We start from the raw sequence: 27219 nt of genomic DNA, 5'->3' as shown, positions 1-27219 counted from the left end.
TTTACCAGACATGTATTAGATTTCTATATGTCTATTTCTGGACTTTCTCTCTGTTCTCTTGTCTCTTCATGTCCCAATACCACCTTTTTAACTAAAGGAACTTTAGTTTAGCAAGCAGTGCCTCTAGAAAGAACAACTACTACACTTGTGGTGGGGATTTTGCACTATTTCAGAGGCCCCAGAGAAATTACAGACTGCAACAAAAGCAGGGGAATTTCATTTGTACAGATTGGATTCATGACAGATTTACCAAATTAAGAATTTCAGATCAAGTGTTTCAGCCTTCACCTACAGATCAAAAACTAAAGGATACACAGCACCCTCACAAACTGCATATTGTTAACAGAATCAAAAGTACAAAAAGGTGTCCACTTTAGGGAAAATATAATAAAGATGTTTGGACTAGAAAAAGCACATACCCCTCACGTTCATAAGAGTATTACATCAGTGAATGCAAAACTGAAAGTGGTTAAGTAGGTGATCAAAGTCAAGCCTCTTTAGTGGCCACCAGGACTTTGAGTAGAGGAGGACATGTCTAGTGTGTGCCGGAAGAGCACTAAGGAATTAGCAGTGCGGTGGCATCAAAACTTGTTGAACAGCAAGCAATTAAGTCCTAATGCCTCAGCAACCCAAGAGCCGAGGCAGGAGGGTCACAAGTTTAAGGCCAGCCTAGGCAATTTAGCAAGACCTTGTCTCAAAGTAAAAAGGGCAAGGGATGTAGCTCAGTGGCAGAGAACCCCTGGGTCCCTGGATTCAACTCCCAGTAACAAAAAAAAGCAAATCCTTTTTATTTAAAATTGGGTGAGAAAGTGTTATCCTTAAAGTATATTTTAATTACCCTTAAGAGAGAAACTTTATAACATGTTTTAATATCTAGTAGGGGTGACTTCACTTCATCACACCCATATTATTTTCATCTCAAGAGTATTCCTTGCTTCTCTTGCTTATGTATGTTTCCACAGGACCCATGGAATGAACATAGCTCAACAACATGTTGATATTTTTACTGAGATTATATTAAATGTATGTTAATTTATTAATATGCTAAGAAGTGACATCTTTGTCATATTGAGTCTTACTGTCCAGTAACACAATATGTCCTTCATTTGTTAAGTTCACTTTTGTGTCTTTCAGCACTGTCTTCAAGTTCTCCAGTGTGGGATTTGTACATCTCTTGTTAAATTTATGCTTTTTTTTTTCCCAACTGTAAATCCCACCCCACCCCACCCCACCCCTGCTTCAATTTTGAGAAACAAACCTTAATGCTTACATGATAGATTTGATGTTGAAACCCGGCACGTGTTTATTGGTGACCACTCAGGCCAAGTAACAATCCTCAAACTGGAGCAAGAAAACTGCACCCTGGTCACAACATTCAGAGGACACACAGGTAGGATTCAAAGCAAAATCACCACGTGCTAGCATCGCCTTATGTTATCGCCTATTCTATACTACAGTGTTAAGAAAATATGTTTTGAAAATGACAGAGTACAACCTGTGCTCGTGAAAGATGCATATGATATGCTTGACTGATTTCAGGATGGTGTAGTAAGAGATAATGTCAAAAGTTTTCTCCATAATCCAAACAAAAGAGGAACCAGTCTCTTTTGAAAATGTTGGTAATTTAGTTTTTCGTCAGATTGCACTAAAGAAAACCAGTGTTGGCACGTGTTCATGGGACAGTCTTTGAGACTGCGTGGCAACTGCTCAAACCACAGAAGGCTGAGAAGACAGATGCCTCAGTCTGGGAGTGAGAAGGTGGTGTGCAGGAAAGATTCCCCCATCCAACACGAGTGGAAGATACACCATCGTGGGTACCTGGCCTAATAAAAAGTGACAAGTTTCCCTTCCTTTTCAGGTTCTTTTCTGTGTATAACCCAAGGGTCCCCTTTGTGTCACTGGTTTGTTCCAGGATTATTTAAGCAAGGTGACATAAAATAGTCATTCTTAACCTTTGAAAGACTTGAATGATGATGGTGATGATGACTAAAAGTTTTACTCATGTTTTTAAGATGTGACATTGGCTTGAGAAAATGTCAACCCTGAGAAATGAGCCACTGTCTATTCTCAGGGTCCTTAATAGGCTTTTCTTTTTTGCAGACTATCAACCCAAGCTGTAGTGTAAAACGAGGATAATACTCTGCGTGGATGTCATATAAGAACAGAAATAGGGATGGAGGATATCTAATTGCAATCATAAAGGATTTCATAAAAGGAAAAATATAGAGTGCTAGGATAAAACAAACAAACCAACAATAAAGGGAAAATTGAATCCAAGGCAAAAGATTCATAAGAGATCATCTTTTGTCTGTGCCTTTGCAAGGAAGAATTCATAGAAATATTCCCTGTGGGTAGGAACCCAGTCTTTCCTCTTTGGATGTGTGTGTATAGTTACTGGGGATCAAACCCAGGGCCCTTGCATGCTAGGCAAGTGCTTTACCACTGAATCATACCCCCCAGCCTTAGAGGTCTCTTTCTAGCCTCCTGTACCCTGGCCAAGCCTGGGCCTGGTAGAGACCCAGAGCTGTCTCACTTAAGAAATCTTCTGCTTTACTGCTGACTTCAGTCTCCTCATCTTTCCATCCCTAATTTATCTACTTCACTGCATTTGTTGATTCCAGTCTTGCACTTCCTTGGTGTCTCAGCCCCTGTATCCCGTCCTTCCTGATGGTGCATCTCTTCAGCCATGTGCTTCCCAGCATTCTCCCTTCTATGATTGAGAGGGTTCTTCTTCGTAGAATTGGAGTCTGTGATATAAACTAACTGTCCACATTCTTGTGCAGTCAGCGGCTAGGGCAGTAAATCATGTTTCCATGAGACTTAGACCATCATTAGCATTGCAAGGTCATGATTTCCCAACTAGACTCACAAAGTTGCCTAATAATTCCTTTACACTTCTGCTGCCAATTCCCTAAAAACCTTCTGCAGATTTTTACCCCAGCCATCTTCCCAAAAGCTATCAGATTGTTTGGTTGGTTGGTTTTTAGTTCTGGTGATCCTAGCTACACCCCAACTCCAGATAGAAGCTCTTTTAAAAAATGTATTTCTTGCCCATCTGTACCCCCGACTTTGTGACAAATTTTTCCTGTATCTCTCCCTCCTCTGAGATGAGGAGGCTTGCAAGAGCTTGCCTTTCTCTTGCCCCAGGCGAATTCTTTTCAGGATCTCCTCACTAAAATGGATTCCCTTTGTCTCCCTTCTGACTAGCTTGCGCTTCTCAATGTATTCACATGCTTAAGTATCTTGTTTCCCTGCAAAGAAAACAAACCCAAACCCTGTCAGTCTCATGACCTATTGTAGCAATTTCCATCTTTTTCTCTTAACAACAATGGTACTTAAAAAAAAAAAAAGACTAGTTAAATACATATAACATAAAATTTGCCATTTTAACCATTTTAAATGCCCTCCTATTTAGTGGCATTGAGCATATTCACATTGTTGTGCGACCACCACCAGCATCCATCAGAGTAGTTTTCATCTTGTGAAGGTGCAGCTCTGTGCCCTTGCAGTACTGAGCCCTTCCCCCAACCCCTGGCAACCATCCTTCTATGAATTACTCCAGGACTCTGGTGTAAGTAGAATCATACAGTACTTGTCCATTTGTGACTGGCTTATTTCACTCAGCATAATGGCATTAAGATTCATCCAGATTGTAGCAAACAACAGTGTTTCTTAGAATATAATTTTCCTAACTTCTTCAAAGTCGTCATCTCCCATTTTCCTTCCAGCCCCTGCAATCTGGTTTTTGTCTCTACTTGAGGAGTTCTTCCTGAGGTGACCTGTGATCTGCTAGGACATGTTTAAACTTTTTCATACTTGCCCTATCAGCAGCATTTTACGTTATGGCCATTGTTCTTGCCATCACTAATATCCTTTCACTTCTGTGAACTATCTTCTCCCAATTTCCTTTCTGTGCTTTATGCCTCAGTCTGCCCTGGGGATTCTGGGAATGGATCCTCTTCTCTTTATACTCTATGCTTTCTCTCCCTTGTTCATATCAGCCACTACTGCCAGTCACAGAAATAAAAGGCATAGTCATTGTCCCCGATTCCTCACAGCTCAGTGAGAACACAAGCTAACTGTAATTATGGTGCATGGTGGCAAAGCAGGGGAATCAAGCATCAAGCACTTCCAAGAACACAGAATGGGAAAATTACTTGGAAGGAGGAGGGGGAGGCAGTCAGGGAAGGTGTCCCTAGGAGAGATGTTACCTGACCTGAGATCCTTGGGGATGAATAAATGTTGAGTTTTTGGAAAAGAAGTAAGAAGAGCAGTCCAGACAGAAAACCAGCACAATTCAAGGCACATGGAGATTTGTAAGGGCGTGGGCACTGGTGGTCACCCTCTCGTGGCTGGAACACTGGGTATGAAGGTGGATATGGGGAAGAGGTGGTGGAGGGGGAGCCAGAAAGAAAGGGAGAGTCACTTTAGATTCTTGAGACTCAAAAAAAAAAAAAAAAAATTAACCTGATTAGATTTTAAAACTTGGTTCAGGCATTACAGAGTATCATCGGAAAGCCAGTGAGAACCATCCCGGGAAAGCAAGGAGTGGCTGAAATCAAAGTAAATATAGGAGGTTGCAAAAAGCGGAGGAACACACAAACAAACAAACCAACAGGAGCTGGGGAATGGAGCTCAGTGGTGAAGGATTTGCCTAGCAGTAGGGCTCTGGGTTCCATTCCCAGCACCACACAAAAAAAAAAAAAGAGGAGAAAGAGAAAGAAAACTGTTCAGCAGGCTTGGTTTCCCAGGTTTGATTTAGACAGAAGGGGAGTTAGACAAGATAATCTGGACTCATTAGGAGTCGGTCATTGACCATGTGGTGGCTGATAGTAATCCTCTGAGTTTGGTATCATCTCCAGGTCAAAATGGGTAAGTAAAGCTTCTAACCACTGTCTTGTCAGCCAGATGTAGCTCAGGGGACTCATGTTTTGCAGGCCTGTTTGAATATAAAATGTTTCCTTGGCATCGAGTCTTATCTCTCTCAAGGAGTTGAAAGCATTTTCATTTCATTTTTATCTTGAAATGTCTTCAAGGCAGACAGAACGTAAAAGGTCAGTAACTAACATGAAGGCAAATGGAGCAATGAGGTATTTAACTTGTGATTGTCATTTGTGGAGAGTAGGATCTGCCCAGCACTAATCTGGCTGCAGTGCAGCTCATTCATTTAAAGGTACAGTGAGGAGGACATTGACAGTCCATGGTGATTCAGAGGCACTGTTGAGCTCTTCTATGGTAGGCCCATTCCAGGCTCAGGGTTTCAGAATGAGCCAAACAGTTTTGAGAAAGGAGTTTTTGTAAGGAACAAAGACCTTAATATAAACCCCAATTTATAAAAGATTTTATTAGTCCAGATCCAAACTCAGAAACAGATAAGTCTTTGGTAGATACGTGTTTGGAGTCATGGCCTTTTGCCTCATCAATCTCTTACACAGTATAGACAGCCGTAAGAAACATGGATTGATGATGGAATTGGCCTAATAGTCATGCCCAGAGACCAAAACATAACGTTTTTTCATCCATAGGGATTTAGAAAACTAGTTTTAGATTCTTATGCTCCCTCTGCTGGTTTTCTTTCTGGAGCTAAATGCCAAGTATCATGGTTTTTATTATTTCTACAGAACTTTGAATTTCTTTGTACCAAAAAGCTATAAACTGACTTAAACAAAGCAAGGGTAAAAATCTTACTTTGCCCTCTAGAAATTAATAACACCAATAAAAGCTCTGTTTTCTTTTATTTCTAAGATTTTTTTTATTAGCATGAACATGTTAGAAATAGGACTTCAGTGTAAATCTCCCAAAGCATACTAATTAGTGAAAAATCAAACATAGACTTTGTTATTAGCTATTGGGAGAATTATTAAAAAGAACAATGTAACTACAATAAAAATAAACAAACCAAGAAAGTTCAATGCAAATATGCAAGTTCACATAATTAAATTGAGAACTTTAGTGTTTGTGTACAAGGGAGACTTGCCTGCAGATCCGGTTTACATCAAGTGCAAGTCAATAGTTGCAGACTGCCATCAAATCAGGCAAGCCCTCAGCTCACTCTTTTGTGATGGGGGCTGCTGTGTATGTAGGTAAATAAAAACGAACATGATCTTTGTCTTTACTCACTTCTAGTCCAGGATGGAATACACATATTAGACCAATTCCCGACAATTCATCAAGATATTCTGTGAGTAGCAAGTGCTGTCAGCCCCTGAATGCCATTCACTGCCTGCTTGGAAACAAATAACAAGAGGGCATTTCCTTGTGCAGAGTCATAGAGAGGCTTCCCAACCCTTCCTTATCTCAACATACACTGAAATGTCACAACCAAGAGATCAGATATTTTAATCAAGAGGCTCTGTGGTATGAGCACTAACTCAGGCTCTTCTTTAGTCACACATTATAGCCTGTCCACCTTACCCTTGAAGTTGTGGTGTAGTGCTCTTGTTGAGTTACCACGTCACTCCCTGGTAAAGGCAGACCCAGCAGTCACCAACCCTGATTTTGCAAACTTTCCGCACAGGTCTTTCATTTTTACAAGGTATGCTATAAAATCTTAAAAATTTTAGTTCACCAAGCATTTTGGTCACGTTACATTTCTGAAAATATTTATATGCTTTGATTCAGTTCCACATTTGAGATTCTCTTCTAACTAATCAAAAGTTCATTATTTGATTAATCAAAAGGAGCTAGGCATGGTGGAGTGCCTATAGGCCCAGCTAGTTGGAAGGCTCAGGAAGAAGGATCACTTAAAGCCCAGGAATTTGAGGCCAACCTGAACAACATAGCAAGACCTCATCTCTTATTTAAAAATAATACACTCTCTAGTCGTTAAAGGATAACTAGTAACCTTTATTTTAAAGACTAATTTAATTAAAAGTCTTGTAGGTCATATCATAGAGGTCAAAAGCAAGCCAAAGTATAAAAAGAAACACTGAAGGAGAGTTAGAAAGATGAATTAATTTGGAACAAAATAGAATTAAATGGAAGAAATTATTTTTGTCATTTAAAATATCATGAACACTGGAAAACCACAACCACAGTAGCCCTTGGCCCTGCCCTTGTTGCTGGCTGGGGCATGAAGTCCACGGGACCTAGCTCCTTGCAACATGAGTTCCCTGCAAGTGATTGGCTTTCCCCGACTGCCCATGTGTTGAGGAGAAAGAACTACTATGTATCAGGAAGTCCCGTCTGCAGAGAGACACAGAGAAAGTTCCACAGAAGGATGAGGCTGTATACTACAGGGACACTGCTACATCAATGTTCATAGCAGCACAATTCACAATAGCAAGACTGTGGAACCAACCTAGATGCCCTTCAATAGACGAATGGATAAAAAAAAAAATGTGGCATTTATACACAATGGAGTATTACTCTGTATTAAAAAATGACAAAATCATGGAATTTGCAGGGAAATGGATGCCATTAGAGCAGATTATGCTAAGTGAAGCTAGCCAATCCCTAAAAAACAAATGCCAAATGTCTTCTTTGATATAAGGAGAGTAACTAAGAACAGAGTAGGGAGGAAGAGCATGAGAAGAAGATTAACATTAAACAGGGATGAGAGGTGGGAGGGAAAGGGAGAAAGAGGGAAATTGCATGGAAATGGAAGGAGACCCTCATGGTTATACAAAATTACATACAAGAGGAAGTGAGGGGAAAGGGAAAAAAAAACAAGGGGGAGAAATGAATTACAGTAGATGGGGTAGAGAGAGAAGATGGGAGGGGAGGGAAGGGGGGATAGTAGAGGATAGGAAAGGTAGCAGAATACAACAGACACTAGTATGGCAATATGTAAATTAGTGGATGTGTAACCGATGTGATTCTGCAATCTATATACGGGGTAAAAATGGGAGTTCATAACCCACTTGAATCAAAGTGTGAAATATGATATGTCAAGAACTATGTAATGTTTTGAACAACCAACAATAAAAATTTTAAAAAAAAGATAGTGAAAAAAAAAAAAGAAGGATGAGGCTGTTTCCATCACCTGCTGTCCCTCCTGCTTTTCTCTGTGCCTCCAGGACTCACTGCACAGCCTTGCCATCAGCCTCACCCCCAAGGCTCTCTCATTTATTATTCCCCCATTCCTCTCTGCCATCCAGTAGAGTGGGCCAGAAGAGTAAGCATTTATTGATCACTTCTTGTATACCAGGCACCATAAGCTGTGCTCAAATACAAAGATACAGAACCCAGAGTCTACCGAGTCTACCTTGAGCACAGATTTATAATCCAACAAGTTGAGTGTAGTGGGGTCAGTGTAATGACAGAGACATGCACAGAGGCTGGAGCCTCACCTGAATTGAGGGTGTTGAGGAAGGTTTCCTGGAGGAGAGGGCATCTGAACTTGAAGAGGGAGAAAAGGTTACTTAGGTGATAAAGGATAGGACAGGCAGAGAGAGTAGCCCCATGTCCTAGAGAGAATGGTTCCACCATGCAAATTGTGTGCTCTTCTTGTTCTCTAAAATAATTCTATTGTCTTCTCATTGTACATTTGTGGTGGTAGAGGGTCCATGTCTTCAGATAGCCCACCATGCAGTGTTCAGTGCATGCTTGTTGATCTGATTTGAAATGGATGTTGTGGTTTACAGTTTGTAAGCCAGCTTTCAGCAGGCCTTATTGTTAGGACATGCACTTAGAACTGGCCTGGGACCACAGAGTTATTTGCTTTCCTTCTCTCTCTTATCCTTTTTTTATGAGTTCTTTGAGAATCTGATGAATATACCCTGCCATGTGTTAACTACGTTATCAATTTTTCTCTTCCTAACAGCCTGTGTTACTAAGAATTCCCCTTCCCAGAGGGCCCTTTCAGTGGGATGTAATGGGTAAAATTAGACATTGGTCCAATTTCTAAAACTTCAGTTGATCTCATGATGGCTGGGATAGCATGGAGACAAGCTTGTCACTAAGACTAACTCAACAAAGCACACCATCATGGGGATTGTATAGGTGAGGTCTTCTACCCTGTAACCGTAGCTGACATTTATTGAGTGCTTCCCATCACTGGGCACCAAGTTAAGGGCTTATTTTAGCAACCCATTTAGTCACAAAACTGTGAGTTAGGTACTGTTATCATCCCTGTTTTACAGATGGGATTTCTAGGGCACAGTGACATTAAAAACTTGCCCAAGGCCACATACCTTATAAAGATACAGCTGGGATTCAGACTTAGAATATGATCCCAGAGCCTGTGCACTTATAGTACCATAGCTAAACTTTCACCATAAACCATCTTCATTTCATAGTAACCAGCAAAGAAAGCCAGAGAGCCTGTGTCCTGATGCAGCATTTGTAGATGTGTAGGTGGATTGAGTGGCAGGAGTGCAGGGTAGAAGTATGTATCTCCTGGCACACTGTAAACCTTATTGAAGTATTTCCATATTGATTCTGATTTGGTGAAGAGCACCTCCAATGAAGTTTTTAAATGAGTTAATTAAGCCTTTCTAGACATTCTTCCTACCAGTGCTCGCCTTTATTTAAATCTAACCAGGCGTGGTGGCATTAGCCTGTAATCGCAGCAGCTCAGGAAGCTGAGGCAGGAGGATTGAGAGTTCAAAGCCAGCCTCAGCAACTTAGCAACTCAGGGCCTCTCTCTAAATAAAATATCAAAAAAGGCTGGGAATGTGGCTCAGGTTCAAGGCCCCTGGGTTCAATCCCTGGTACCAAAAAAAACTCCAAAACAAATAAACAAAAAAACCTAAGGTGGTGCTTTAAAAAAAACAGGGCTAGGGCTGGGGTTGTAGTTCAGTGGTAGAGCATTTGCCTAGCAAATGTGAGGCACTGGGTTCGATACTCGGCACTACATAAAAATATAAATGAATAAAAAAAAAACAGGGCTACCCACTTTACATGTCTTATAGGGGAAATCATGTATTTCTCACCTTTCTCTTTCTGTCCCCCTAGTTATAGTGGCACCACTGGTTGAGCAAGACTATCTCAGAGATCCTCCTTGAGAACGTCTCACCTAAAGATAGAACAGACAAAGGCATCATGTCAACAAAGCTGGTCAGCCAGGAAACATCTGTCATATGCGTGTTTCATCTGCTGAGAACAAGGCCAAGAGCGTTTCTTCACATGCTTCCTCCTTCAGTCAGTCATTTGAGCATCTGTGCAGGCTTATTGAATACCTGTGTGAGCCAAGCAGAGTTCTAGGAACTGGGTGTACTCTGGTGAACAAGCCACAGCTTATATTGTTAAGCTCTGATATTGTGGCCTAATTATATCTGATATTTAAGATTAAATAGTCTATAATAGGTATTTCTCAAAGACAATCAACCAACCAATTTGAGGGAAAATAAAAACAATAAGGAGAAGAGTGGTGAGGTGAAGGAGGGTGTCTCTAGAGAGCAGGCATTTAGGCAAGGACTTGCGTGAAGTGAAAGAAAAAGTTTTGTTTTTTTTTATTTCTTTCATTCATCTGCTTCTTTATTCATTCAACAGCCAGTGCCAGAGCCTGTCTGCACCAGTACTGTGCTGACTGCCTTTATTGGGTGAATGATGGTGGAAGGAGGTGTGGGATGGGAGCTATAGGGGGTGGTTAACCACATATGCCCGAGGGGCAGTGATGTTATTCTTCCAGGATCAGGAGTGTTTGCTAGCAGAATGGTGTACAGTATAGGAGGAAGCTAGTAAGCATAATTCAGAATAGTGGGTTTTTTTCTTTTGGTCTTTAAAAAAAAAAAATCTGAGATAATTATGAGAGAAACTTCCCAACATGCACTTAAAGTAGAATAACTTGATAATCTAAACTTTTAAAATGTCAGATTCCAACAAATAAGAAACTATTTTGCATCCTTCTCAGAATATATTATTTTTCAATAACATTAAAAAAATAAGTATTTCTGACATTCATAAGTATTTATAGGCTCTGTGAGCATGTTATATGGAAAAACTTATTACTGCTCTCAGTACACAAGGACTTTGATTTATAAGGGGACTACCAAAGAAGAAAATATGTCATAGAATTTTGTAGCTGCACCACCAGAATAATTCTCATCACTAACATCTATACAGCATACTACAATTTACAGAGTGGGCCTGTGTAATTGATCTGATTATTACCACAGTCCTACAAAGTGGGTAATAGGATATTATCATTGGTAGGAATAGTTGTAGTGGTCTTAGTGTTACCATTATCCCCATTTTACAGTTAAGGATATTGACACCAAATAATATAAGTGATTTTCAAGGAATGTATAAATTCAAATCCCAAAAAGAAAAGGTAATTTTAAGTTTTGATATTGTGGCCTTATTATATCTGATGTTCAAGATTAAATAGCTATAATAGGTATTTCTCAAAAGAAGATATACAATCAATATCACTGATCATCAGGGAAATGCAGACCAGAACCAAAATGAGATGTCACCTCACTCCAGTTAGAATGGCTATTACCCAAAAAACAAAAATAACAAATGTCCCCAAGGATGTGGAGAAAAGGGACCTTTTCACACTGTTGGTAGGAGTATAAATTAGCACAGCCATTTTGGAAAACAGGATAAAGGTACCTTAAAAAATTAAAAGTAGAACCACCATTATGGTCTAGCAGTTTAGTTACTGGTATGTATTCAAAGGAAATGAAGTCAGTAAGTTGAAGAGATACCTGCATTCCCATGTTTATTGCAACACTGTTCACAGAAATGGAAGCCATCTAAGCTAAGAAATGGAAACTAAGAAATGGAAAGCATCTAAGTATTCATCATATAGAAAATGTGGTACATATATACAATGGAATACTCTTCTCCCATAAAAAGAGATGAAATTTGTCAACAATATGAATGACCCAGAGGACATTAAGTTAAGTGAAATAAGCAAAACACAGAAAGAAGTACCATAATTTCACTCATGTGGAATCTAAAAAAGTTGATCTCATAGAAGTAGTGAATAAAACAGCAGCCACGTACCGGTGTGGTGGTCCATGCCTGTAATCCCAGTGACTCAGGTAGCTAAGGCAGGAAAATCCCAAGTTCCAGGCCAGTTGGTAAGATCCTGATTCAGTTTTTTTTAAAAGAACTGGTGATGTAGCCAGAGGTTGAATGCTTCTGGATTCAATCTTCAGTACCTCATACACAAGAAAAAGAACAATGGCCAGCAGAGACTGGGGTGGGTAGGAGGAAAGAGTGGGAGAGGTTGGTCAAAGGGTACAGAGTTGCAAGTAGAAAGGAAGAATCAGTTCTGGTGTTCTGTTGCACTGTAGGGGAAATGTGGTTAACAGCATGGTAGCGTTCATCTCAATACAGCTAGAACAGAGGATTTTGAACGTTCCCACCACAAAGAAATGATAAATGTTTGGGGAGATGAGTATGCTCACAACCCTGATTTGATCATTACACCGTGTATACTTGTTTCGAAGCATCACATTGCACCTCATAAATATGTAGAGTTTTGTATGTTAAAAAAAAGAATTAAAAAAATCTAATTGAGCATTTTTAAACTCCATTTACTTCTCATCTGTTATTGTCAGAGTAGGAGGCAGGCAGCAGTTAAGAAAATATGGTTAATATTTCCAAATAGTGCAACATTTTCCATTCTTCTCAGAATTATGTCTAGTTTTTGAAGGTCAATTAATTGTCTTTTTTTTCATTTCCTTTTGGTCTTTATAGTAATTGATTTTATGGTACATTAACTTTTGAAGTGGGGGGTCTGGAAGAGTAGAATTTTTACTCGTGGAGCCAATTTTTCTCTTTTGGGATCTACTCATTTGTTCTTTAAACAGACGTTTATTAGATGCTGGGAACTGCACTGCGTCCTAACTCTTTTGCATTCCCATTTTGTTGATGAGTAACATTGTTATGTTGTGAGTAATACCATCTGTGTGTGTCCTTCCAGGTGGGGTGACCGCTCTCTGTTGGGACCCAGTCCAGCGGGTATTATTCTCGGGCAGTTCAGATCACTCTGTCATCATGTGGGACATCGGCGGGAGAAAAGGAACAGCCATTGAGCTCCAAGGACACAAGTAAGTCTGCTGGTGCTTTTTAAAAATCTCTGGAAAAATACTCCTGGCTGAAAGGCAGGACAGAGGAGTGGGGGACCTCGGAGTAACAAGGAACATGTCAAGAATATAGTAACGGGGCTGTGGCTGTGGCTGTAGCTGTGGCTGTGGCTCAGTGGTAGTGCACTTGCCTGGCATGTGCGAGGCACTGGGTTCAGTTCTCAGCATCACATCTAAATAAATAAAATAAAGGTCTATCAACAACTAAAAAAATATTTTAAAAAAGAACATAGTAATGGCCACCTTGATTTATGTCTGTACTAAAGTGTCTTTATATATTTATACCCTGTTTTATGTCACAGGATTTGAGAGTGCTTATGAAACCATAAAATGAAATAATGGCAACAAATAAATAAAAGGTAAAAATTAGAACCAGGGAGAATACAAAAGTACAAATTTGAATAAGAGCGGGGTGGGGCGGGGGGAAGAGCTTAAAAATACAAGCCAGGAAGCCCTACAAAATTTCCATAATTGAGTTCAAATGTGGCTTGAAGCTCCCTGGCAGCTTGAGGAAGAGATAATATCCTTACACAGTACATTTTGTACTTCACCAAGTATTTATTGAGTGCTTGCCTTGATTCCTATCAGACCTTCTTCCTTGAGGGTTGGGCTTTCACAGGCTGTGGAGAGAGCAGAGAAGCCTTGTTTCCTTGGAGCTGATCTCACACTTGGCTTTGAACGAAGAATCATTGAGGAATTTGTTAAAAAGTAGATTCCAAGCTAAGATTCTGGTTGTTGGTCTGGGGCTGTGGGAACCTGTTTTGTGACAAGCCACCTAGGCAACTCTCTGCTGTGACCCTCAGACCAAGTTCAGAGCTGCCCACCATCTGCTGCTACTATCCTGGGGGTAAAGCCCAATCTTTTTGCAGAAAGGATAGATCCGTGTACAACTGCAGAGCTACTGTGAATTGTGTTTTACTTGTGAAGTTTTCAAAATGATAATAAAAGTGACCCTAAGCAATTGTTAATAAACATCAGTAATGTTCTTACGAGCTAACTGGTTTTAGGAAGCATTAGCCTTTCCTGTATATCTGCCTAGAAACACTAGTTTCCAGATATTCTCCTAAGTGTTAAAGCTATGATTTGGGACTATTGGGTAATAACCAACTAAGTTTTGGAGGGCCCATGCACAGTTATGTCAGGTTTAGAGCTTAGCTCTTTTTTCCCTCCTTTGAGAACACACCAGCTATGTGAGTCTCTCCTGGTGTGTGGGGCTACATAGGCCTCATCAACTCATTAGAGCAATTGTTCCCTTATATTTATCTCCCTAACAAGGGGACAGACATCCAGGTCATATAGAAGGAATTTACATCATCCATGTAAAATAGAGAAAGAGAGAAGTCAAAACATACTTCCATTTAATAACATTCAGTTATTATCTAAATTGCCAGATAATTCCTGCCAAGTCAGCTTCTCTCAGAGAAATAAAATGCAAGTTTTGAATGAAGATCAGTAACATTTGTTGGACCCATTCACTTTAGCTCCTAATAGTTTTTTTCTTTTTACTCCATAAAGAGCAAGTGTACAGTCTTGCACAATTTCAGCCCTAAGAAATTAAACCTTGCATTGCTCAACATCAGCACTGCTGTATGCAGAAAGCCCTTGACCTGCACTAAACTGTGGCTGTGGGAAGCTTAACAGTTTGTTTAGAAAGGAGATATAAGGTTTAGATACAGTTTCTCAGTCCTAGAAAAATAAAACCCAGCTGGAGATAGGCCCTCCAGCTTCTAAGGTATACAGACTTTTCATTTGAGAAAATAGAATCTGTTTGGAGTTCATTTTGATAGGATTGTACCCTTAGACCTTAGATTGGTGGGCAGGCAAGCCTACTCTTGGGATGGGGAGCCACCACACAGAACTAGCATTAGTGTCATTATTATTATTTTGGTACCAACCCAAGGATTGAACCCAGGGTCAGTTGTTCAACTACTGAGCCACCTCCCCAGCAACCCCCACACACACTTTTTTGAGATAGGTACCATTACATTGCTGAGGCTGGTCTCAAACTTGCAATCCTCCTGCCTCTGCCTCCTAAGTCGCTGGGATTACAGGGATACACCACCACGCCAGAACTGACTTTAAACAGGAAAAATGGCAGCAGGCCTTTGTCTGGGGCCTTATTTAATTGAAGCCTAGCAGTAAATACAGTGAGATGTCTGAGGCTCTTTGTCTGCAAATCTTAGCCTTCGAGGGATTGCCCTAGTGTCAGGGAGCTGGAGAAATGAACTTCCTTTGATCACTCACTGTCACGCTGTGTCTGACTGCCAGGTGGGGATGGGGGCTACTTGGTCTGCTAGAAATAATAGGTTGAGATTCACAAAAGACTGAAGGAACAGTCAAAAGAGCACCAGGCAAGTAGTCCTGGCCCTTTCTCAGCAGCCATTCCTTCCCTTGAAAATGGGCCACTGGAGTGGCTTTCGGTGATTCTTATATTTGAATAGCACCTATGTTTTGTCAAAGATCTCTCAAAACCTGAAAACCCCTCAGTTTATTCTTATAATCATCCAAAAAGAGAGGCCAGGTGCTATTTTTAAGATAGCGCACCAAGCCTTACTTCTCTCAGACCCAGAGCTACCCTGCTTCTGTGGCTCCAGCACCATGGGGCTGCAACAGTAAATGTTGGCCAACAAGTGGTATCTGCTGTGCCTGCGGATGTTTTCTGTTTCTTTTCTGCTTGAGGCCCAAGGCTGTCCCTTCCTCTCTACCAGTCTTAATTTTCCTTCCTTTCCCCAGGGGCATTCATGGTCAGAGTTCTAGATCAGGGACATACTGGTGGGAAATGGGGAGAGCAGGGGATCAGCCTTCCCTTGGCATGGAAATGGCCACTATTGTATTGAGGGGCAGCTCCACTGGTCTCCCGTCCTGTGCTGCAGCAACAGATCCATGGTTAGAACTAGTCATGTGCTACATAGGGACGTCTCCTACACCATGGTAGTCCTGTGGGATTATAATGGAGATGAAAAATTCCTTTGGCCTAGTACTTTTCTGTTTCTTTTGTACATTTAGATATGCTTGGATACACAAATACTGTTAGAAATCCCTGCAGTGTTCATTATAATAACAGGTGGTGGCACAGGTTTGTCACCTAAGAGCAGAAGGCTCCACCATATACCCTAGGTGTATAGCAGGCGACACCATCTAGGTTAGTGTACGTGTTCTCCATGATCCTCATGTGTCAACAAAATCACTTGCGATTCTCAGAACATGACTGTTGTTAAGTAAAGACTCTGATTTGATTTGATTTGCTGTTTAAAAATCCCATCAAAGCAGAAACTTTTAGCATTAAATACATTGCTTGATGACAGTGAAAATGTTTCTAAGTCTGAAGGGAGAAAGCTAAGAAAGTATACTTTTACACAGTATTATCTGCATCTGAACAGTTTTGGCATTTTTATTCCCTGTGCAAGTGGAATGTGGTTGTATGTTATGCTGGTGGTGTGAGAGGAAAAGCACAAAAAAAAAGGCTTTAGTTCCAGGGGCCGGTTACATTTTTCTGCCATCAGCCACCAGTTGTATGGATATTAGAGAAGCATAACCCAAACGCTACTGTGCTGTGCATTATCTAATAATGGTACTTGTCTTTTTTTAGATTATTTTTTATTCCTATATGCGACCTGTCATTTCATGACCAACTTTGTGACTGTGATTTTTCTAATAGTATAGTTTTGGGCCTAAGACTTTTTGGAAATTTAATATAATTTTATTTAAATCACTAATAAAGACCTGTGCAGTGACTTATGTTGGGTCCTTCCACCAAGACTGGAACCTACAGGTTGCATGAATCTTGGTCACAGCCACGACTCAGCACCTGTGGCCTGTGTGTTTGCTTCCTCTTTCTAAAATTCCAGCTCTTGGTTTGTCTCTTTTAAGACTTTTGTTATGAGTGTCTGCAGACCTTTTGGTAAAGAAATGAGCAGCTTGTAAATAAATATGCATTGGGAGGATTTGTGTTTATCCTCTTATATCAAGTATTGCACTTAACATTATGAAAGGAGTAGAACTCTTGCAATTCTTCTTGAGTTTGGGGCAGGGAAGGCAGGCAGGGATCAATGTGTGTGTCAGCTCTCCTTGCAACTCTCTGGGATTTAGGAGTATTTCTCAATGTAGGATTAGGAAACTAATAGGCAGAGGAGAAGAGAGGTTGATATTTCTAATTATTTAGCTAAATGCATAATAGAATAAAAATTGGATAGTAGTTTTCATAGAGGGTAGACATGTCATAAAGTGGGACTGTCTAGTGTGTTTCTTTAATGTGCAGGCCTGGGGCCAAATCAGACCGTATTTAAGCCAGGTCTTCTGCTAGCAGCCATGTAGCCTGAAGCAAGGCACATCACCTCTCTCATCCTCCATTTCCTTATCCCTAAAATAAATTAGAAGAAAACCCCTCACAAAATTATCTAAAAATAAAATGATGTAATATGTGTTAAATAATCAGCCCAGGAGTAAAGTCTTAATAAATGGTAGTTGTTACAATTATTCTTTTCTTAAAAATTTGTTCTTGCCAAGCACAGTGGCACATACCTGTAATCCCAGCGGCTTAGGAGGCTGAGGAAGGAGAATTTCAAAGCCAGCCTCAGCAAAAAGCGAGGCACTAAACAACTCAGTGAGACCCTGTCTCCAAATAAAATACAAAACATGGTTAGGGATGTGGTGCAGTGGTCGAGTGTCCCTGAGTTCAATTCCTGGTACCAAAAAAAAAAAAAAATGTTTTTATTAGTTATGTATGACAGTGGCATGTATTTGGCTGGAGGCGGGGGGCGGGATACTGAGGATTGAACTCGGGGATCCTTGACCACTGAGCCACATCCCCAGCCATATTTTGTATTTTATTTAGAGACAGGGTCTCACTGAGTTGTTTAGTGCCTTGCTGAGACTAGCTTTGAACTCCTTCTGATCCTTTTGCTTCAGTCTCCCGAGCTGCTGGAATTACAGGTGTGCACCACTGCACCAGGAGTAGAATGTGTTTTGACATATAATACATATGGAGTATAGCTTCCCATTCTTCTGGTTGTATATGATGTGGAATTATATCGCTCATGTATTCATACATGCACATAGGAAAGTAATGTATGATTCATTCTACTCTTTCCTATTCCTGTTCCCCTTCCCTTCGCTTCATTCCCCTTTGCTTATTCCAAAATACTTCTGTTCTTTCCTACTACCCCCCTTAATGTGACATAGCATCCACATATCAGAGAGAACATTCAGACTTCAGGGTTTTTTTTTTGTTTGTTTGTTTGTTTGTTTTGTTTTTGGAATGGCTTATTTCACTTAGCATGCTAGTCTTCATTTCCGTCCATGTATTGGTAAATGCCATAATTTCATTTCACTTTATGGCTGAGTAGTATTCTATTGTTACAATTATTTTTGTTAGCAAAATTTTAAGTCAAAAAATCACACTTTTGGACATAAATGTTATATCTCTGTTTGTAGCATGTCCTATGGAAATATTGCCACATGCATCTAATCCTTCTATTCACAATTCATTCAACAAATGTTTGTGAGTTCCAGCTGTGGGCTGGACTTTGTATTAGGCACTTAGGACATGACAGTGAGTAAGGAAGCAATCTCACCATTATGGAGCTATGCTAGGAGGAGGAAAAAGGGTAGTATGGGACAGTTTGTCAGTTTTACTAGAAAGAGGGTGCATCAGGTGAGGTGTGAAGACGTCACTCTTGAGTTGGATCTCAGGAGATGAAGAACGTCTCTGAGTTCTCAGAGTTAGGACATTTTCCAAAACAGATCAACATGAGTTAAAATACAGTGGGTTCAAGAGATAGATGCAGAAGGACAGAGAGGCAGTATCTTATCTGAATTTCCACTCTCACCAATAAACTACAGAATGTTGCCAGTGCTCACCAGGGGTCCCAGAGTTCCCAATCAGTTTTGCTGTGGCCCAAGGATCGCTGTGGAGGCAGATCCATTTGACATGGGATGACCATAGGGAACATTATCTGGAAGACCTCACGTATATTCTTTGCTCACAAACCTTCCTTTATTCCTTGGAAGTTTGGGTGACTTATGAATATAGGAGAGAGAGAGAGATCTCTGGTGGCAGATGCATAACTAATTGAGCTTTAACTATATCATGTAGACTTTCATCACAGAGATGAAAGATGCTGTACATCGAAGTACCCACAAATCCTCCTGGGAAACCTCTAAAGCAACCTTTGGGCAGACTGTGTCTGTTTCTGTAAGGAGGATAAAGGCTTCTCTGTGCTTCCCCCTCAAGCTTCAGATGCAGAGTGCGCATGAGTGTGTGACCTGTGCAGTCCCTCAGGCCCCCTTCTTGGAAGGGCCCCATGCTTGGTTTAAAGCCTCGTTGTCACCTGCTTGCACTAATGTTTAACAAGGGGCCTTGTGTTTTCATTTTGCACTGGTCTCAAATGATTCAGATGGACCCAGTCAGTCATATGTTGACCTTAGGATTGGTAAGAACAGAAATGAGGCTATCCTACTAAGTGTAGTGTTTATAGAGGGCAGATCCTGGTGCTTTGAGAAGTGGGTTTTTGTGCACAATGAGAGCATTTGCAGTGCAGTACCTGGAACACACTCATCCACAAAATAATAACCAGTTTTGAAATGGCTTTCTAGTGTAAATGCTGCAGTGATGTCATATGAAACATGAAAATAGAAGAGGGTATCTTTTCATTCTCTGAACCTGGAGGGACATTCCCTCACCTAGTTTTTGACTGTGAGGTGGTTACATTTTGAATTCATACATCGTGACAACCCTGAGTAGCTTTATCATAAAGCTTGGAATCCAGTATTCATCACTGTGTTCCACACTTCTGTGTTGGAATATTAACAATCCCAGAGTCCCATAAATTATGTATTTGTTGCTGAATGTCGCTGCCAGCTATGTGTGGCAAAGCAGTTCCTTCTGCAGAGCATTTTGGTTTGACAAGATCGCTGATGTGTGTGAGGGTGCCTTAGCAAATGAAATGCAGTTCAAATCACAGTTACGAGCCTGTTAACTAGGTAGATTTTCCTTCTTGGCCTTTGAATGTCAGAAGGGTGGCACTCCATACTTTTAAAAGTGTGAAATAATAACCAGGAAAGAGTGAGAAAATGATTGACTTTTAGAAAAAAATGAATGCATGTCAAAGATTTATAGTAGCAGTTAATAAGAGAAACCCGTAAGATGTCACAGCTAGCCCAAAGGTAAATATCCAAAGAGAGACACATACATAGGTAGTGGTGCATGCTGGGGTGCATTTGTAAGTAGATGCCCAGCTGGCTTCTTCCATGGGTGGGCTGGGGCCCAGGGATAATAGTGTCTTCACTGGATAAGACTAATTTGCAGTAATGTCAGTTTTCTATAACACAGAGTTATAAAATAACCCAGTTAAAAGTACTGAAACCCTTATAGAATCAGATAACCTAGAAAGGTGTGCTAAACACCTAATATTCCATTGGAAAGTTACCTAATGATCTCTTTTGAACCATTTCAAGTCTTTCACTGTCTCTTAACAGTCATTTCTTCCTCCTGCCCTGTGATCATAATAATTGCAAAGATTAGTTTTGATCACACACACAAAGAGGCTGGCTTTATAGGTTTGGTCTGATTATTTACATTGGTGCAGTGTTAATCGACCATATAGGCTTTATTGGGCTTGCTTTGCATATCTAGAGCCACATAGTATTCCACAGCTGTTAGTTAATGCCTGCAAAATTAGCCTTCTCCTGGACTTTGTTACAAGGGATCAAGGACTGAACTTTTCAGAGCCTCTGTTATTTGCTCTCCCAAGGCTAGGAAATCAGGCCTTGAAAAATCTTCCACTGTATTTCACCTGTGGTTCTTAATGTTTTGGTAGAATTCCTGAAAGTTTCCCATATTTGCTGAGCTCCCGGTCTGGTACCTTCCTTACTGCCTAGACAGCCAGGACCAGCCAACCACGTTACCATGACTGTTTTCCTAGGAGGGCTTTGTAGGCCTTAGCTCCATGAGTTCCTGAAATGGAGGCTCATCTCTGATTCAGTGACCGTCATTCTAAAATAGACACTCCAGCAAAGGGTTTGGTCGTACAATTGGTTTGCCCATTTTTATCTTGGGGCTAGATTCTTAGTAGACCTATGCAGGTAACTATAGTGCCATGAGAATTAAGGAGACTCAGTAACAATTTTGAATTCTGGGTAATTGATGAGCATTAGATAACATTTTTTTAATATTTTGATTTCAACTATAAAAAAGAGTTTACTAAATTGAGGTTAGAGATGACTTAAAAAATAAGAGAGGGGTTGGGGTTAGGGTTGTGGCTCAATGGTAGAGTGTTTGCCCAGCACGTGTGAGGCACTGGGTTTGATCCTTATTGCCACATAAAAATAAATTAAATAAAAGTATTGTGTCCAACTACAACTAAAAATATTTTTTAAAAAAGTAACAGCTGGGCATGGTGATACATGCCTGTAATCCCAGCAGCTCACAAGGCTGAGGCAGGAGGATCAAGAGTTCAAAGCCAGCCTCAGCAAAAGTGAGGCACTAAGCAACTTAGTGAGACCCTGTCTGTAAATAAAATACAAAATAGGACTGGAGATGTGGCTTGGTGGTTGAGTGCCCCTGAGTTCAATCCCTGGTACCCACCCACCCCCCCCAAAAAAAGAAGAAAAAAGACATCCTCATATATCCAGATAATAGAATATTAAAACACTATCAATAGTATTCCAGACAAATATACACAATAAAATTTCCCTCTTCTGTTCCTTCAGTCCTGTGAGTGAACTGTAATTAATTCTTATTCTACTGGTTCTTGGCTTAGCAGTCCTCATTGATGAAGTCATCTACATCCAAACAAAAGTCCAGAAACCCTGACTCAGTTCATTGGCATAGCTTAAAAATTGTCTAAGCAATGTCAGCTCAGTGGTATGTGCCCAAGAGTATTATTTGAAATATTGATATGTTAAAATACCTGGTACATTCTGTCCTTTTCCATGAAAAGAGGTTGTCTTTGCCACAAACTCTGGTCCTTGCTTACATCAGAATCTCATGCAAGTATCAGACAGTAATATAAAAGTTATCTGTAGATTAGTGACTTGATGGTTAATATGTCACTGTGACCAATAATATCAGAATGGGAATAAAATTTTGTACTAGAATATCGTATGTAACTATTTCCCAAGAATTTTGAGCAGTATGTACCTGTAGGATAAAAACCATATTAGAGACAATGAGGACATTGGCAAATCTCCAAGATCTTCCCACAAACATAAAATTTCTGAAATATTTATATTAATAATATTTTACTAATACTGACTTAACCTAGGAAGGACTGAAAACTCCTTCTATGTATTCTGTTTCTGTGGTGCTAGAGATAGAGTCCAGGGCCTGGTGCATGCCAGAAAGGTGGATACCACTGGGCTACATCCCCACCTCCAACTCTTAAAATAGTGACACATCAAATACAATTACATATAGCATCTCTCTTTTTTTTTTTTTAATTAGGTAAAGGAACAAATCTTCATGGTTGTCCAGGATCTCTCTGTCTCATAAAGAATTTTAGGCATACAGCATACTCTAAATACTTTATTTCTTCAAAATAGAGAGTTCAGTCTAAAAAAACAAAGCCAAAGATTACTCAGAGGAGTCTTAAATACTTGGTTAGAACAATAGCACAATTGAAGATCAATAAAATATTTTAAAATTGACATTGAAAGTAACATTTTTAAAAACAATTTTTGTCTTCCCTTTCCTTTCTAAAAAATATCAAGGACGTTAATCCGTCAACATAAAGCACTAGAAATAATTCTGGTGAGACACAGAATCTCTTCTAGCTAGGCAGATTCCACAAAAGGTAAAGAATTTGCCTTTTCATTATAGTCAAAGGCATTAATCAGTTAACCAAGGAAGCAAGTCATCAAAACCAAGAGAAATGCTTTTTCTAACCTTTTTTTCAGACTCAGATATTATAAACCAAAGCAAATAAAATTCTCTTTCCAAGTTGTTTTCTCCATGTTTCCCTTTCATATTCTGGAACAGATTGACACTTTAGGATTGCCTTTGAGCATCCTATTCTCTCAAAAGTATACAGCAGAGTTTTTCATAGGCTACATGATGAGTGATATCATTATAAATGCACAAAAATGTGAATATCCATCTCTATCCATTAAGCCAGACATTAGAAATATTTGCAAAAACATTAAAATGACATTTTTCTCAGCAAAAATTTTTTTCTCAAAGTGTTTTTCACAAAATACATGTAAAGTTAAAAGGAATGGATTCATTAATGCAATTTTCAAATGAATCAGTATCTTTAAATTGTTCAGTTTTTATTTAAAATACAGTAAATTTTGGTAGTTATCATTTATTGAAGCTCTTTGATGTCCTGAAATAAGTTCCAAGAGTCTAAAGGGGATCCTCATACCAAAAAAATTTGAGAACCACTGATTTAAGACAAAATTATTCATACAAGATATGGTGATTCAGGGGGATGCTAAACTCAAAGCTAGCCTGGGTAATATAGTGAGACCTTGTCTCAAAAAAAAAAAAAAAAAAAGGATACATTCACACTTGTATTTCTTTTTCACTATTGCATCCAGCATAATCTTGATCACTTATTCCAATTATAAAAATTACCAAAACAACTCACTTCTATTTCATTCAAAAAAAATTGGGAGGAGAGTGGGAATAGACAGTTGACAACTGTTCAGCCTAGCAAAGCTCATGGACACACAACCATGTGATATAGCATTACCTTTACATCACCAGTCTGGATGTTAAAGAACTGGTCTCCTTCCCAATGAACACACATTTCTTAATGGATTTGAGCTCAGAATAGACAAAAAAGCCAGACATGGTGGCACGTGCCTGTAATCCCGGTGACTTGGGAGGCTGAGGCAGGAGGAGCATAAGTTCAAAGCCAGCCTCAGCAAGTTAGCGAGGCCCTAAGCAACTTAGTGAGACCCTGTCTCAAAATAAAACATAAAAAGGGCTAGGGATGTGGCTCAGTGGTTAAATACTCCTGAGTTCAACCCCTGGCACCAAAAAAAAAAAAAGAAAGAAAGAAAGAAAGAAAGGAAAGCAATAGACAAACATACAAACAAAATGTCCAAGACCAGATAACCCTGTTCTCTCTTTCATCCAACAGAGGATAGATCTCTTTAATCCATTGCTAGCAATCACCAGATTATCAAGCCATAAAACCGAATTCTCCTCCATTTTTACCACTGAGGGGGAATAACTTGTCAGCCATGCACAAATGAGAAGGAAAAATAAAACAAAATGAATAAAAACTAGAGACAGAGTCAGTGAAATTCAAGTCTATTACCGCTTTGGATTTATTCTGGGAGCCAAAAAGAGTGGCTGTGCAGCTACCCAACTTGGTCAGCTAAAGCCTGTGGATATCTCTAGGCTGACCTCCAAAGTTCTTAAAGGGTAAGTTTTTCAAAGGTAAAATCATAAAATGAACATGTGGATTTTAATAAAGAGGAGAGGAACCAGTAAGCTATTACATCCATTCGTCTTTGATCAGCTTTTTCCTTTAAGTGTTGGTAACTGACAGTAACTACCTCCTTCTGGGGCCTGAGCAGATGAAAGCAGCATTTAGACTTATTTTACATATTGGATATGCTTCTCACTGACAGCATGTTGAAAATTCCACCAGGTTTCTAAGGTCTACACGTGGGGCTTGGGAGTGTGGAACACACATTGGCTGATTTTACTGGGGTTTCAGTCATTAGACCCATCATTTGCTCTCCTAAACTGTGACCAACTCTTGGTTTTTTTCAGTGACAAAGTCCAGGCTCTCTCCTATGCACAGCACACACGACAGCTCATCTCATGTGGTGGTGACGGTGGCATAGTCGTCTGGAACATGGATGTGGAGAGGCAGGAGGTAGGTGTCCCAGTAGGCAGGGTTTAGCCCTGAGGTCAAGCTCTACCTCCCTCCTTATTTCTTGATACCTTATAATTAAACCATGTAATAAGACATGTTAGAGAATTTTAAATTATGGTGTTAAAGGAGCTCTTTTTTTTCCCCTGCTCCTTACGAACTGGCATGTTACATTAATATGATTACTTTAATATGATTTCATGAGAATTTTCGCTGAGACTAAGCTGTTTAGACTTTAAATCTGTTACACCATTCACAGCAAAAATACAGGTGAGAAAAATAACCATCTAATTTTTGGTGATTAGTCCCAACATAAAATGCCCCAGGGACACCGAGAGCTCATGTGCTTTCTGTCATTGAAGGAAACAGTGGTTAAGAAGTAAGGACCTTTAATTTGGTATTAAGAGAAATGCTAGAAATAATTTATTTGGTGCTTCTTTTTGAGTCATGTTCTAAAAAAAATCCCCAGTTACATATACTTTGTCTTTTTTAAGCACATATTTAAATTTTATCAGTACTCTTTTCTTAAATGAGTTTTGCTTTTAATCTTTGAGCATCTTAACTAGTATGTTTACTGAATCCCCTTTGACAAGTACTTTGAAGTTAACCATCTTCCCAGTACCCTAGAATGTCTCTAGGTAGACTTTCCCTTCGATAGTGCAGTCTTTGAACTTATTTCTGGCAGGATGTAAGAATTAGGTAGAAAAGAAACACTTTGAAAACACAAAAGCAATTTTCCAAATTCTTTCCATGCCCTTTCCCCAGTCTTGTTTCAAGAGGGAATTTTCTGTTACCCACAATGTAATGCCCTTCAAATGCTAGTAATTAAATGCTTAAGAAGATTAAAGCTTTATTTGCTCAAACCATAAATCCACAGGAGTTCTATTAGTAACTAATTAAAATGATCATTACTGTTAGGAAGTGGGGAATTGTAGAATATTGCTTTTGAAAAGCACTTGGCACCATCCATAAAAAGCCAGGGAATTGTTACCATGAGTGCTGGTCGTGCTAACCAGGCTCCCCTGTGGGCGTCCCAACTTGTGTTGTGCATGATAGTCTGCCTTAGGTGAAAGATGTCATGCCTCATCTGGCCTGGCTTCTTTCCAGGCCTAACTGACCGGACCAGGGGAGGGGAGAATGGTAGGTTCTTTTCTCTCAGTACAGGTAGCCTCCATCCTTTATGAACAGAGACCCAAAGGTCATTTCCAGAGGTGAAACCAGGTAGTTGACAGGCAATCCTTTGAACCATCTGGCTTAAGTTATGCCTCTTGACATGCAGATATATGAGCACTGGATACTTGTTGATGGATTTAAAATCTTGTTGAGTAAGTCAAAGTTCTAAATAAGCAGTGGAAATGGTTCCATCCATCTTTTTCAAGTGTCATATTTCATAAACCTAAATCTCCAGAGATAGTGTTTGTAATTCATTATCTGGGGAGCTGCCTGCTGGCTATGGAAAAGACTGTGGGGGGCTCGCCTTGGGAGCCCTAACACTATGATGAAGCAGTCCCTAACCCGAGGTGCCAACAGATTTTCAGAAAGCTTCAGAATGCTATTAAATTGTATAAATAATGAAATTACAGTCAGTGTAGGAAGAACATCAGTGCTGGGTATTCAGAAGGAGCATTAATGTCATTGGCCAAGGTTATCAGGGAAGGATTTATGGAAGGACATGATGCTAAAATATTAGTAGGACTGGCCGTGTTCTAACCAGGAGTTTCGTGGGCTTTGCAGACTAAAAAAAAAAAACTCCAGAGTAAGGACAAGGTGATGTGAGAAGAGGTGTGTGGTGCGTTAGTGCTCATGAGCAGGTGGGCAGCAGTCAGAGATGAGAGAATGGCTAGGGGCAGATGATGGAGGACCTTGAGTGGCCAGATGCAGATCAGGTCAGCATTCCATATGTTAAACCTGTGTTTTTCTATACAGTTAATAAACCCATTTTTATAAATGTTCATCATTTTATTTTTTACATATAACATTTGGATTCATTTTGACATAAAAGCATGGAATATAATTTGCTGTAATTCAGGCCCCAGTACCCACCCCACTTTGCCTTCCTTCTCCCTCTCCCTATTCCCTTCCCTCTACTGATCTTTCTGCTATTTACTTATAATTTGTTTGTTTGTTTTTTCCACTTAGTGTTTCTTGGATATACTTGATGGTGAGATTCACTGTGGTATATTCATATATGTATGTTGGAAAGTTAGGCCAGATTCCTCACACTGTTCTTCCTTTATCCTGTTCCTCCTTCCTCACCCTCAGTCCCCTTCTTCTACTCCCCAGATCTTCTCCCTACACCTTACCTTTCCTCTCCTCCCATCTCCCCTCCCCTCCCCTCTCCTGTTCTCTCTCTTTCTCTCCCTCCCTCCTCTCCTCTCTCTCCTCTCTCTCTCTCTCTCTCTCTCCTC

The 27219-nt window shown here is 40.0% G+C and overlaps 1 protein-coding gene across 2 annotated transcripts in view; it reads left to right on the top strand.

Annotated features, from left to right (window-relative positions):
- Positions 1–27219, top strand: part of Wdfy2 (WD repeat and FYVE domain containing 2) — a 154008-nt gene that overhangs the window by 112050 nt on the left and 14739 nt on the right. For both annotated transcript variants that reach the window (XM_015484254.2, XM_015484253.2), the window contains exons 6-8: positions 1278–1390; positions 12821–12947; positions 24709–24814. In XM_015484254.2, the coding sequence (XP_015339740.1) occupies positions 1278–1390; positions 12821–12947; positions 24709–24814 (346 nt within the window). The remainder of the gene's footprint in view (positions 1–1277; positions 1391–12820; positions 12948–24708; positions 24815–27219) is intronic.

Source organism: Marmota marmota, unplaced genomic scaffold, assembly GCF_001458135.2.
Source record: "Marmota marmota marmota unplaced genomic scaffold, marMar, whole genome shotgun sequence".
Lineage (NCBI taxonomy): Eukaryota > Metazoa > Chordata > Mammalia > Rodentia > Sciuridae > Marmota > Marmota marmota.
This window is presented reverse-complemented; position numbering and strand designations above follow the sequence as displayed.